The sequence below is a fragment of the Hyperoodon ampullatus genome (genome assembly GCF_949752795.1).
Source record: "Hyperoodon ampullatus genome assembly, chromosome: 12".
Classification (NCBI taxonomy): Eukaryota; Metazoa; Chordata; class Mammalia; order Artiodactyla; family Ziphiidae; genus Hyperoodon; species Hyperoodon ampullatus.
In genome coordinates this window covers 79,472,055-79,485,287 of record NC_136925.1, presented here as the reverse complement: position 1 = coordinate 79,485,287, position 13,233 = coordinate 79,472,055, and the positions used below count along the sequence as shown (strand labels likewise).

The 13,233-nt window shown below is 36.4% G+C and overlaps 1 protein-coding gene across 3 annotated transcripts in view; it reads right to left on the bottom strand.

Moving 5' to 3' along the window:
- The window catches only part of ARID1B (AT-rich interaction domain 1B), a 409,620-nt gene that overhangs the window by 162,633 nt on the left and 233,754 nt on the right, over nt 1-13,233 (bottom strand). Inside the window, exon 5 of one of the 3 annotated variants that reach the window (XM_079716084.1) lies at nt 4,790-4,831. The exons of the other annotated variants lie outside the window; for them this stretch is intronic. Coding sequence (XP_079572210.1) covers nt 4,790-4,831 — 42 coding nt within the window. The remainder of the gene's footprint in view (nt 1-4,789; nt 4,832-13,233) is intronic. 3 annotated transcript variants of the gene reach the window in all.

The window sequence follows — 13,233 nt, the reverse complement described above, 5'->3', positions numbered from 1 at the left end:
ACAGTGTCTGTGTCTTATGAATACTTGGAACCTTTATTTTCTAGACCATCTCTGGCCAGCAGAACTTTCTTTCAAGTTGGAAATGCACTTCAAGTACATGCACTATGCCAATATGGTAGCTGCTAACAACATGTAGCTATTGAAATGTAGCAAGCTAGTGCAATTGAAGAAATAAATTTTAAATTTAATTAATTTAAATTTAAATAGCCACACATGGTAGTAACTACCATTATTAGACAGTACAGTTCTAGATGACCAGAATATGCAGTGAGAATTGATCAGAAAAGAAAAACAGCCAGTGAGCCTCCTCCCACTTTTCCCCAAGGTCACTTTTTTGGTTATTTAGTAAAGGGAGCCCATTCAGAGATGCGCTACCAATTTTGTGTTCTATTTCCCTCTTAGACCTTATGACAAGCAGTTAGATACAGACTGCAACATAACTTTTACTTTTATATGAAGGAGGAAAGTAGGAAAATACAGATGATTTTCATAATGGTCAGATGTCAAAATAAAGGAATAAGTCCAAAGGTAACTGAAGTTACGGCCAAATATGATCCGCCACCTAGACAATTTTCCACAATTAAAAGTACCTTATTTTTAAAAAGACAAAATAAATTTCACTTATATTTTGAAATTTTGTTTACAGATGACTAATCCCTTTGTCATTTATAAGTTTTATAAGTCAAACTGGAATTCTATTCCATTTTGTAGAATACAACAAATAGATTCAATTAAAGCAATTATACCATAGAGTAGCAAAAAATTACATACAAAAGGAGAATATAAATTTGCATCTCTTCTAGAACTTCTGCCTGGAATAAGATCATTCCAAAAGTTGTGTCAAGAATATAAGGTCTGGGACTTCCCTGGTGGCGCAGTGGTTAAGAATCCGCCTGCTGCCAATGCAGGGGACACGGGTTCGAGCCCTGGTCCGGGAAGATCCCACATGCTGCGGAGCAACTAAGCCCGTGCGCCACAACTACTGAGCCTGTGCTCTAGCGCCCGCGAGACACGACTACTGAGTCCACGTGCTACAACTACTGAACTTGTGCTCTAGAGCCCGCGAGCCACAACTACTGAAGCCTGACAGCGCGCTTAGAGCCTGTGCTCGGCAACAAGAGAAGACATCGCAATGAGAAGCCCACACAACTCAACGAAGAGTAGTCCCCACTCGCCGCAACTAGAGAAAGCCTGTGCGCAGCAATGAAGACCCAACGCTGCCAAAAAAAAAAAAAAAAAAAAAATTTATTAAAAAAAAAAATAAGGATGTAAGGTCCACAGAAGCAAGGGTTTATTATTCTTACCACTGCATTCCCAGCACATAAATAATCATGTATGTTTATTCCACAGGTATTTGTTTAAATGAAATACATTAGAATGACAGAATGAATTCAATGAGTGTAACTGCAGAACTAAGATTAGCAAAGATATTTAAGTTAATAGTGAAATAAATCTTGCTTCTTTATAATTGTTGACTTAGCTGTATACAACAAATGAGAGGGCAAAAGATTTGTGGTCATGAAATTTTTAAGTGATTTATTTAGATTTTGATAAGATCTCTTAAGAAATTTATGGAAAAGTTATGTTTACATAGTTTTTCTTTTTTAACAACCCAGAGATATTTCATTCATTTCTCTTTTACTTCCCTACTATAAATTTCTTTGTAGAACTCATAAGCAACAAAGTCAGATTTTTAGTCTTTTTCGATGTTTAACAATATAATTATATATATGTTTGCTTAGCTGATTTATCGTCTCATTATCACTACCAGCTTTACCTAGTATATTAATGACATAGAAGGCGTACTTGTAAAAAGAACCAACCCATGTTGGCTGCCTCGGAGATTCCTGATTTATTATTCTATAGAATTATAAACTTTTCAATATATTCAAGTCCTGATCACAGCTGAAGTCAAGATCAGCAGTCTATAGTTTGCAGAACTTTCCTTTCCAAATATCTTTGCTCATTTTTAAATTTTCAAACACCTCTTCTATTTACTGAAATTCTTGTTTGTGAGAAGTATAATTTTAAATTAATTTAGCATCTTACTAGACCTGTATAGAAACAACCGCCAAAGTTACAAAACTCAGAACCACTAGAAATCAGTTGAAATGTTCAAATTCTAAGTTACCTTTGACTGAGATAAGCCTAATAAAACAATGAATCAGGATTTGTGCAAAATTAAGATTTGTGGAGAAGAAGAAAGAGCGTAGATACTTCCTTCCTATTAGATTAGCTTTAAAAAATTAATGTTAAAACAGGCACAATAGGCATGACAGTTCTGAATGACTGCAAAATTGTTTTCCTGGGTTACAGTTTCACCACACTCATAAACAGAAACAGGTTGTTTGCACCTCTGGGTCCCAACACAGTTAAGTCATTTTCCACTGAGACTGACAAATTCATTCTTGTAGATATTAAGTAAATATTAAGTTTGTAGATTTTAGTTCGACTTGGGAGAAAACGAAGCATACAAGAAATGAGTAATTAGATAGTGTCCAAAAGAAAAAGTAAAGAAAGATCAAAGACACATTAAAGATCACTAAAAGGATCAGAGACGTATATGGGATAGACACATACTCCATATCCACCAAGACGATGCCATTAATGTGTTACCAGTGAGTCAGATTTGAGTTATTTTTCCCAGTGTATATAGAAACAGGAAAAAAGATCAATTCCGAATAAGTGTTCAAAAACCTGACCAATACTGAATACCTAGACCTTTTAAGAAACAAGATAAAAATATATTTGCTGACTTACAGATAATAGTTACATGTATGAACACTTTTGAGTAGATATGCAAAAGTGAAAAGCATCTAATTCTTTAAAAATCATTCAATCATGGGGAAAAAATTTCAAATTGTGTTCCTACAAATTGAATTTAAGGCTACAAAAGCAATCTGCTAGTTTAGCCATAAACCAAATGCAAAGCCTTTACACAGTGGGGCAAGCCATGAGAGCTGCTGGTACAATAATCTTCCACAATCCTGCTGCATACTCAGTATAAGTATGAAGGATTGTGGAGATGAGTTCACAAGAGCTGACCCTACAGGTTTATTAAATATGCAGTGAATATTCTGCATGCATGCTGGGTATTTAATAAACAATGAAAAATTCAGAAGATGACCATATGTTAAATACTGCAAATACCAAATCAGCTCTATTTATAATTAGTTTTCTTTTAGTAATTTTTAGTAGACATAGAGGCAAAAAAAACAAATTAAGGCTATAAAACTTGAGTTAGTTTACCAAATATTTAAATATTTATAAAGTGTTAATGTCTTTTTACTTTTAATTTATATTTATTTATAATGTAATACCTTGCTAAGCTTATAACCTTTAAACAGTTTTGATTTTGGTAGTATTACAACGTCATTCCACCTGTACTTGCAGCACAAGTAATTTGACTGTACTAACAAAATGCCAAGCATCTAGAAGGGAAAGTAGGAGTCAGGTAAGAGCACCCGTACCTTACGCTCTCAGGTTTTCACCAACTACCCTCCGAAACTTGTGATTTTCAAAGTAATTGATGGCACCTAGGCTGTCCTTCTATACAGCTATATGAGAGTAAAGTCAGGCTCCCCTAGTAAGTACTTCTCACCAGTTTAGTTACGTGGTTTAAGAATTACTAGCAAATATGTACAAAAGGCAAGTAAATCTAATAAAAAGAACTACAGGTCTGGAAGACTATGATTCTAAAAATCTGTGACTCCTCCGTCTGTGCTCTATATTTCAGGGCAGCCAATCTGTTCCTTGATCTCACCCTCAGCTCCTCTGCCTTCCTTACCCTGCGCATCTGTGATCTTCAGGTCCTGCAGACTTACTTCTTAAGGATCTCTTTCCTCTTCCACTATGCCAGCTCTGGCCCACATCACCTTTCACCTGACCTAGTCAACCCCTTCGCTGGTCTCTGGCATACCCATCCTCCACAAAGTGGCCCAAATCACCTACCTAGGTTGCAAATCTAACCACTACTTGACTTTAAATCTTGTAATAGCTGCGCATTTTCTGTAGGATAAAATTCAAATCTTTAAACTTTTCAACCCTAGAGCTTGCCACAGAAGCAGAATGTAACTACGTTTAGTTCCCTCTGAGTTTTTTCATGGTTCTCCTCTGACCTGAAAACAGCTCTCATTTCTCCTGTCCTCTCTTGCCTAAATACAAGCCAAGCCCTCAAGCTCTGCCCAGGGATCAACCTCCGAGAATGCCTTCCCACTCAGCTCCACCACACTCCACATCCTTGGCATAACTCAGCATGGGGACAACCACACCACAGGATAATTTATCTGTTTATAGGCCTGTACCTACAAACGGACTGAGCGGCTCAAGGGCAGGAGCTGAGATTTAATCTAGTTGGATTGGAACATAAGGGTCCAATAAATATTTGAAGCAGGGATAAGAAATAAATGAATGAATGAAGTTAGAATTATGAACTAAACACAGCATTCTGATACCATTCAGTGGTTGAATTTCACAGCCCCCAACCTGGGGGCGTGGGAATTTCAGTAAATTCTATTCCATGGCTAATTCAAATTTAAAAGTCATTTACTACTAAATAAAACTCTTGGTCTCCTATACTATTTCTCATATTCTCCACAACAAAGAAAGAAGGAAAAGAAAATACCACCATAATCTAATCTTAATCCCAATAACAGGGAAATCTGAAACTCTGGAAGACTTTAGGACCTCTCCATTTGATTAAAAAAACACAAGTCCTCTCTGTTGAGCCTTCCAATCCACTTAGGGGAGCTGATGAAACCTATACAACAAGCTACATCAGACTACACACCTTGAGTCCAAAGGCAGTATCCTCCGAGGTCAAGACTTCAACCTGAAATCATAAGGAAAAAAATAATTTAGGCACTATCAAAAACCTTCTTTGAGTCTAACCGCAGACACCAGAGCACAGGCATGGCCCAGAACTAAGAATTTTAAGAAAGCTGGCATTCAATTTATGTCAGGTGTCAAGAAAGAGAGATCTGTGAGTCTCTTCATGAGTGGGTATAAATCCAGGTCGCTGCCCTGGCTTCCAGTTTTATAACAGGGTGAGCACCTATCAAATTAATATATTTGCTATCATGTTGAAGTGGTGGTATAAGTTCCTCAAAATGATCTGGGAAGTTAGGAGAATCATGCTTCTCACTTAAATCACAAGATGCTGCGTATACTTTTTGAACTTTTACTGTCAGTGAGGGGAAAGTTAGGCTCCATAAAGCAATTTCATCATGCTTGTAAAGCTGCTAGTAATTTCTTGTCTCGTTCACATCAGAGTGGGTAGTCCTGAATCTCGGGAATGCTGCAGAGCAAGACTTCCTGAAAGCAATATGCAGGAAAAGGCAGGCAGAGTCTAAGCAACAAGTTGTGAAATGATGGCAAAACTTCAAAATTGCCTGTCAGTCTTATGCATTAGAAGACAGAGCTCATTAACATGAATTTTAAAAGCTGTGTGGAACAAGACGTGTATTGATAATTACTGTTTTTTAAACCTAATTATTCAGTCTGGTGTATAAAGCGTTGAAGTTTGACTACTAAAAAGTACCAGGATATGATGGAAAAGAGCAAGGAAAGAAAGCAACAGAACAAATAAGAATAGTTTTTAAGTGTCTGGGGAAGACAGTGGAGGTGGAGCAGTAATATCAGACTACCTGGCTTCACTGCTAGTGGTTTTGTGTTTTGATTTGTTTTTTTAATGGACCATTTTCTAAGTCTCTATTGAATTTGTTACAATATTGCCTCTGCTCCACATCTTGGCTTCTTGGCTTCTAGGCATGTGGGAACCCAGCTCCCTGACCAGGGATCGAACCTGCACCCCCTGCATTGGAAGGCGAAGTCCCAATCACTGGACCACCAGGGAAGTCCCTCACTGTTAGTTTTGAACACCTTAAAATCAGGCATTTGTGGTAGACACTGAAGTAGAAAACATACAGGCTATCCAATGTATCTTGCTATAAAAAAAAACATTGGATTTTTCCCTTGCGGGGGAGAAAATACAGAAAGGAAGATCACTGCAATAAGACTGTCATCCAGTCTGAAAGTAAAGGGGTCACAGAGGAAATGAGGAAACAAATTGTACTCTCCAACCGCTCTACTGAAAGTGACGCTCACCCACCACCTGGTACCTGACAGAGGTTGGTGCACAAAGCAAAAGAAACGCATGATCGATATTGAGAGGACGAGCAGCCTAGTTTTGATGAAAACCATATGTTGCTGATACCAAATGTGATTTTAGGCTAAAGACTGAAATGCTGGATAACTACAGCACAAGATCATTATAAGATTCACTGACAGCATTTCTGTTTACACTTAGATTTCCAAAGCTAATTGTTAGATTTAGAAACAAGATCTTCTTATAGTCTTTAAGAAAAAAAAAACAAAAAACTCAGTTATTTGCAATTTACATATGTTTGAATTTCCTAAGTCCTGCCTTTCACAACACTAGGTTACTAACCTCAAATATTTTTACATTAGAACTTCTAATCAACATTGGAAACTTTAGTTAAGGAAAAGCACAAGCAACAAATTCACCAAATCTTAGCTACTATAAACACAATATGACATTTACTCTTGAATTATACACATACTTCGTATCTGCATACCTCAGTGTTAGGTACATTCACTCTTGATATGATATTTTAATATGTATAGAATTGTTTTTAGAACATATTATATGTTTAAATCCGCAAAGATCATCTCCAGAGTGAGTTCTGCATTTGCTTAACACAGTACGAAAAGTCAAAGTAGTAAGGAAATTCAATGGCAAATAGAAATCTATTTAAAGATATGGCTTTAATATATTGGACAACTTGAGATGATAGCAAACCAAAACTTTCAAGTGGAATTTAGGAACTCTCAATGTGGTATGTCAGCAGACAGAGACGAAGACAGACCTTGGGGATTGGAGTAAGGAGGTGGATCTCAAAAGGTCAGCCTCATCTTCTACCCTAGACTTTATCTCCAGGAGGGCTCAAAGTGATGTTTTGAAATTCCCAAGTATTAACCAGTTTAATTAAAGCAACTTTTAAAAATTTACGGTTTGTTCAAAAGCACTATGGTTTAAATACACGTGCACTCTAGTTCAGTATCCTTTATAATTTCTATTTCTGTAAGATTTTAATTGCAATACCTACAGAAGGACAGCTGATTTTTAAAACATGAGATTAACTTCAATTTAATAAAAAAGAAAGATCAACGTCACACAGAGGTTTTCACGTTGTATCTAATAGCATTTTTACCTAAGTTGGAAGGAATCCCCCTCTAGTGGGAGTAAGGGAGTATTTCAACTGTCAGACATGATTTTCAGGTGGTAGTCATTAAACTTAACTAGCAACAGAAATCAGCTAAGCTTTTTTGTTCTTTTATCATAAATTTGAATCTTTTGAAAACAGAAGGAGGATAAGTATTTTCTATTTCATAAGCCCAACATCTATAATTCCTATAAATAAGCTAGAAGTAGATTTGTGCTTATCTGATGGGATTTTAGTTATTAGACAACCATCAGCAAATTGAGGCTACTAAGATGTAGTCTCAATTTTAAGTTAAAACAAGAATTTACAACTGGAAAAAATTAGTACATTCTAAGTGTAAAGATTTAATAATGTAGTGGGGGGATAAAGTGCTGATAGTCTGCATTTACCTGACTCATTAACAAAGACTTTCTGGATATTTACTACATGTAAGACATGTGCTCAGTACTGTAGGAGATAAAAAGTGGTGAGTTTCACTAAATTATTATTAATTGGGTAAAATGTATTTAAACATTCATTTAAAAAATAAATTCAATCCAGAAATGAATAGACGAGATTACTCATGGTGTCATTTTTCTTTTTAATCTTCAGTTTAGGGAGATTTAAAACTGGCAATATTATAAAATCATCCAGAAAAAAGGTCACAGGTTTATCTAAATTAAAATTAGGACATAATACCCAGTGTTCTCCTTCTCCACACAGATGCTGTAACAAATGCAAATATGACTCTGAATATACTGATGAGAAGCATACCTGACATCACTGGGAGAGAGAACCTGTCAAGGGGTCCTGAGGTATAAGGTGTGAAGGGATTTGTGTGGGCTAACAAAGCAGAGACTTCCTAAGCAGAGGCTTCCTAAGTCCAGCCCTTACCATTAAACCATGCTTCTTTCAAATGGTGCTACAATCAACACTTCACATGCCTAAAAGGATTTCATTTGTAGAGAATTTCTAAAACCACTGTGGAAATTCAATCCGCCAAGTTCAGAAGCAGCTACACCATTCACAGTTCTTTCATTCTAATCAAGCAAAAAACCTTCAACTGGCTTCTCTCTCTCCCAATTACCCTAACAAGCCCTCCCTCTGCCAAAATTAAAATAAAACACTTTAATTTCCAATCATTCTATTAAGAAAATTGGGAAAATGTGAATTCATGAATTTGGAAGTAACAGTGGTTGTACCTTCCCCTTTCTTGAATCACTTTCAAAGCCCTTTTTACTTTCATCTCTAAAGCAGAAAACACAAATATTCAGCAGCATTTTCATGTACACACGGCTATTTTTAAAACAGATAACCAACAAGGACCTACTATATAGCACAGGGAACTCTGCTCAGTATTCTGCAATAACCTAAATGGGAAAAGAATTTGAAAAGGAATAAAAACATATATGTAAAAAAAAATTGACAAAACTATGTCCCATTTTAATAAAGATTCTAAAATCGGGATCACACTGTCACAAAAAGAAATAAAGTAACAAATAATGATGATTTATAATTACATGCAAAGATTCTTACTCATAATTAAAAGAATGCAAGTCAAAACTACCAACATTATTCTATTTTTCTCACCATGGATTACCAAAGATTAAAAACTTAGATAATTATAATATCGACAAAGATGTGGGAAATCACTCAAATCATGGTCTTGCACTGATAAGAACACATATTGGAATAAAATGCAATTTGGCAGTATCCACCAAAATGTATATCATGTGATTAGGTGTTAACCCAACAATTCCACTGATATTCAAGTGCAAAAATAAAGATTTACAAAGTTGTTTACCAGAGTTGTTTGCAACACTAAAAAGCTGAAAACAACCACCAACCAAATGTCCATCAACAAGGGGGTGTTTAATAAGTTCTCATACAGCTAAGCAGTAGAATATTATAATACTGTTAAAAAGGAGGTGCGTCTATCTGTGTAGATAAGGGAAAATTTCTATGATATCACATGAAGTGAAAAGAATCAGAATAGTGTACATAGTAAGCTAACATCTGTGTTAAAAATAAAAGTGGGAGTCGGTTAATATGATTGATACACTTAGACTATTTTGTAAAGATATGCAAGAAATACATCAGTGATTGCCTCAAGGGAGAGACTTATTTTTCATTGTATTTTGTCTCACAATGTAAGAATTTTTTCACCAACGCATGTGTTTTTCTTGTTCAATTAAAAGTAATTAGTTAATAAAATAAGCCAATGATAACATTATAAATTGTTCAATGTCAATAATAATCACAGAAATGTAAGTAAAAGTCTTATCTTTCAAGTTGGCAAAGCTTAAAAGTATAGTAGTCAGCGCTTGTGTGTACAACCAGACCCCTCAACACTTGTGGTGGGTATGTAAATAAGAACAGCCCTCCCAGAAAACAGTTTTCCATTATACATCAATAGCCTCAAACATATTCATACCCATTTACCCAGCAATCTATTTGTTAGAGAAATCTTTGTGATCTGATTTGTGATCAAATGTTTATATATTAAGTATGAATACTACATCATTATTTGAAATGATGACAAATTAGAAAACAGTATAACAATAGGGAAGGGTTAAACAAAGTATGATACATGATTGACCATTGCATAATCATGAAAAACTCAGTTTTCAAGAAATATTTTATAAATTAGGGAAATGCTTTTAACATGTTAAAATTTTAAAGTAGGATTAAAAACAGAAAGTTGACGTTATAAATAATCAAATCTATCCATTTGTTCCTTCCATGCCTTCTAGACTATGTGCCACACTGGAAATTGTCTTGTCCACTCCTGGATTTTATAACATTCATTCATGTTTTCTTTTAATACGTTGCACTTTTTATTTTTTACATTTAAATATCTGATCCATCTATAATTTATTTCGAAATAACAATGGGAGGAGGACACGCAGTTTTAATTTTCCATTTGAATAACTGTGATGCAAAATGATCCATTATTTTCTCCAGTGATCATACATACCATATCTTCACCATAATAAAACATTAAAATGATATCATGTTTGCCTCCAATTCCAGGTAGGGATGGGAAAAGCAAAATTATCTGTGAGGTATCAACCCAAAGGCAGATGGGAGTGAGAGGAGGAGAAGAATCTGATGGAATCTGCAATCACAATATTTGTCCACAAGTAAATTACTAAGAATTCAATGCTTTTAGAAAAAATAATTTTTGCCTAGATTGATGTTCAAGGGATAAAGATACTATTCTACTTACAAAGATTGCTGTGTCTCTTTTTTGGTTGGCCCGAAAAGACCAATACACCAACTAGAATGATTATGCATACTTTTACCTATTAAACATTAAGGAGAAGCAGACATTCACAAATAAATTGTTCTCCAAAACCGTGTCACAGGGTTTAGGAAATGTAGACTGTAGGAAGAAAAGCTCTCCGTCCCCCACCTCTCTTCCTCTCCCTCTCACGTAAGCACACAGACAGCTCACCTTGGGTTGCAAAGTTTTAATTTTAGCAAGCAAGGAACTTGTTTCGTCTTTTTAATATTACTATTGTTTATTATTACCACTACTATCATTATTATTTACTTTTTTGTAATCGATTTAAAAAACGAACACTTAAAAAAACCATGTAAAACCCTGGCGGCGTTCTTCTCTTACTTATTATTCTCCTCATTCTTCTTCTTAGCATGTACGGGCCACATGACAGCTCAAGGACACAGCTTGCAGAAACTGCTAGGTGTTTGGTTAGCTGGTAATAGAACACACAGTGATGCCTTCTACTGTTAAGTGCTCTGAGTAGAACATCCATTCTCTGAATGTATTTAAAATTAACTAAAAACTTGTACCTATATAGGGAATGGATAAATATTAATAAGTATTAATTATTATCTATACACCAAACACCATTTCTGTTATACTTAATATAGTGTAATACAATTTCAAGACAAACAATGGATATGTTATAATTACACTTTTCACCGCAAGTGTTGTGCTCACATTATCTTCTATACTAGAATGTTAGCTGTATCTTCATATCCTAGGCTGTTAAATTTAAAACAAAGGTTGTGAGCATGGTGGTCACACTCCTCTTTCTAATTATGTTCTCTAACTGGGTGAGGATACCTTCACTTAAGAGTCACAAAGCAATCACAAACTCATGATATGGCTCAGAGAAAACAGACCTCGAGTATAGAACAGTACGCAAAAATAGCCACCACTATGCAGGTGGAGTCTGTTTCTCTAATCCTTTAATCTGGGCTGTACATACGATTTGCTTGGATGAACAGAATGCAGCAAGGGAAAGCATAGTGTACCACTTCCAAGTCTAAGACTCAAGAGGCAATGCACCCTTTTAACCATAGTCTTGAAAGTCGACCAGCCACCATGCGAACAAGCCCATACTAGTTTGTTGGAGGATAAGAGATGTATGGTTCTGTTACCACATCATCCCAGCCAAGAGCCAGACAACTTCAAGAAGCGGAGCCATTTAGCAGATCAGTACAGCTAACTGAAGACGGGAGAATGAGCCCGGCAGAAACCAGGAAAAATACCCGGGCCAGACTGTCAAACTGAAGGATCATGAGCTATGTTAAGTGTTGGTTGCTCTGAGCACTAAGCTATGGGCTGGTCTGTTGCATAGCAAAAGCTAACTAAGGCTCTAAATAAAAGAACTCTAGGTGCCATACATCTACTGGTAGAGTTCCAGGCAAGAACACTACGCTATTAAAGGCAGTTCTGAAAGCACTTATAGTATCTACACAGGCAAGTCCCTCCTCCATTTCCACTCCTTGTTTGAAATTTCCCAAGACCATAACATGCTATCTCAATTCCTCATGGTGGTCCACAAGAAGCTAAACTGAGTGGCTCCTGCCTGCCTCACTGATCCCCAGTCCCACCACTCTCCCTCCATGCGTGATGTTTCAGCTACACTGGCTTCCTTTCTGTTGTTGAAAATGGCCCTCTCTTACCTCACAGCCTTTGCACTTGCTGTTCCCTCCTCCTGGAACACTCTGCTACCAGGTCTTTCTATTTACTGGTCCCTTCAAATCACTCACACCTCAGTTTAAAGGTCGCCTCCTCAAAGAGCCCCTCTGCCTTGCTGGTATTACCACCTGAAATTTGCTTATTTATCCCTTTACTAAAATGTAAACTTCACAAGAGTAGGGACCTTGCAAGTGTCATTCACTGTTGTATGTTTCTTACCTAGAAAAATGCCTGACATGGAGTAGAAGCCCAATAAATAATTGTTGAACAAATAAATAAATAGGTAGGAATGAATGTGTTGTGGACTGTAGCACAATGAACATATGAATACATGTTTATAAACCACAATTTGACACAGCTCCATGTCACAGCTGTAGACCTAACAAGATTTTAAAACATGCTCCACCTAATGTAAATACATTAAAGTCTTCAAGTTTTCAAGGCAACTAACTGACAGCACACCACTACTCCAGTCTGCCCAGTCTTCCTCTCTCCAAAATAAGCATGTTGTCTAAAAAATACTGTACAAGAAAAAGAGGAAGCCTTCAGAAATGGGTATTAGTTGTGTGAAAAAGCTTTGCAACTGAGTTTATTTTAATGCCTTTTTGAGTTCAAAATTGTTCAATATTAATCTTCTGTAATAAAGGGCCATACAGGCCTTGTCTCTAAAGAATCTCTAGTTGTGAACAATCGAAAAATACTGGTAATTCAGGACATGGGCATTTCGGTACAGAAAAATGTCAGGGAGATAATTACAAACCTTCATCTGCTCACTGAAGAGCTGGATGCCTGGGGACACATGAGGCTCACTCAGCTCAGACTGGAAACAACTAACAGAAACCTGAAAAGGCACCTCTTCGGAACAAAGACTGACCCAAAGGAGAAGGAAGGCACCACACATGTTAGTGACACTCACGTCGCTACTTCATGTCAAGGGGCACACCTTGACAGGAAATAATAGTGTCACTTTCTGAAATAGTGCTGATGGATGATTACAGTGCTCCCCTGAAGACTAAATTATCAAGGAGGAACCCTCTGGTTCCACCACAGACAGCA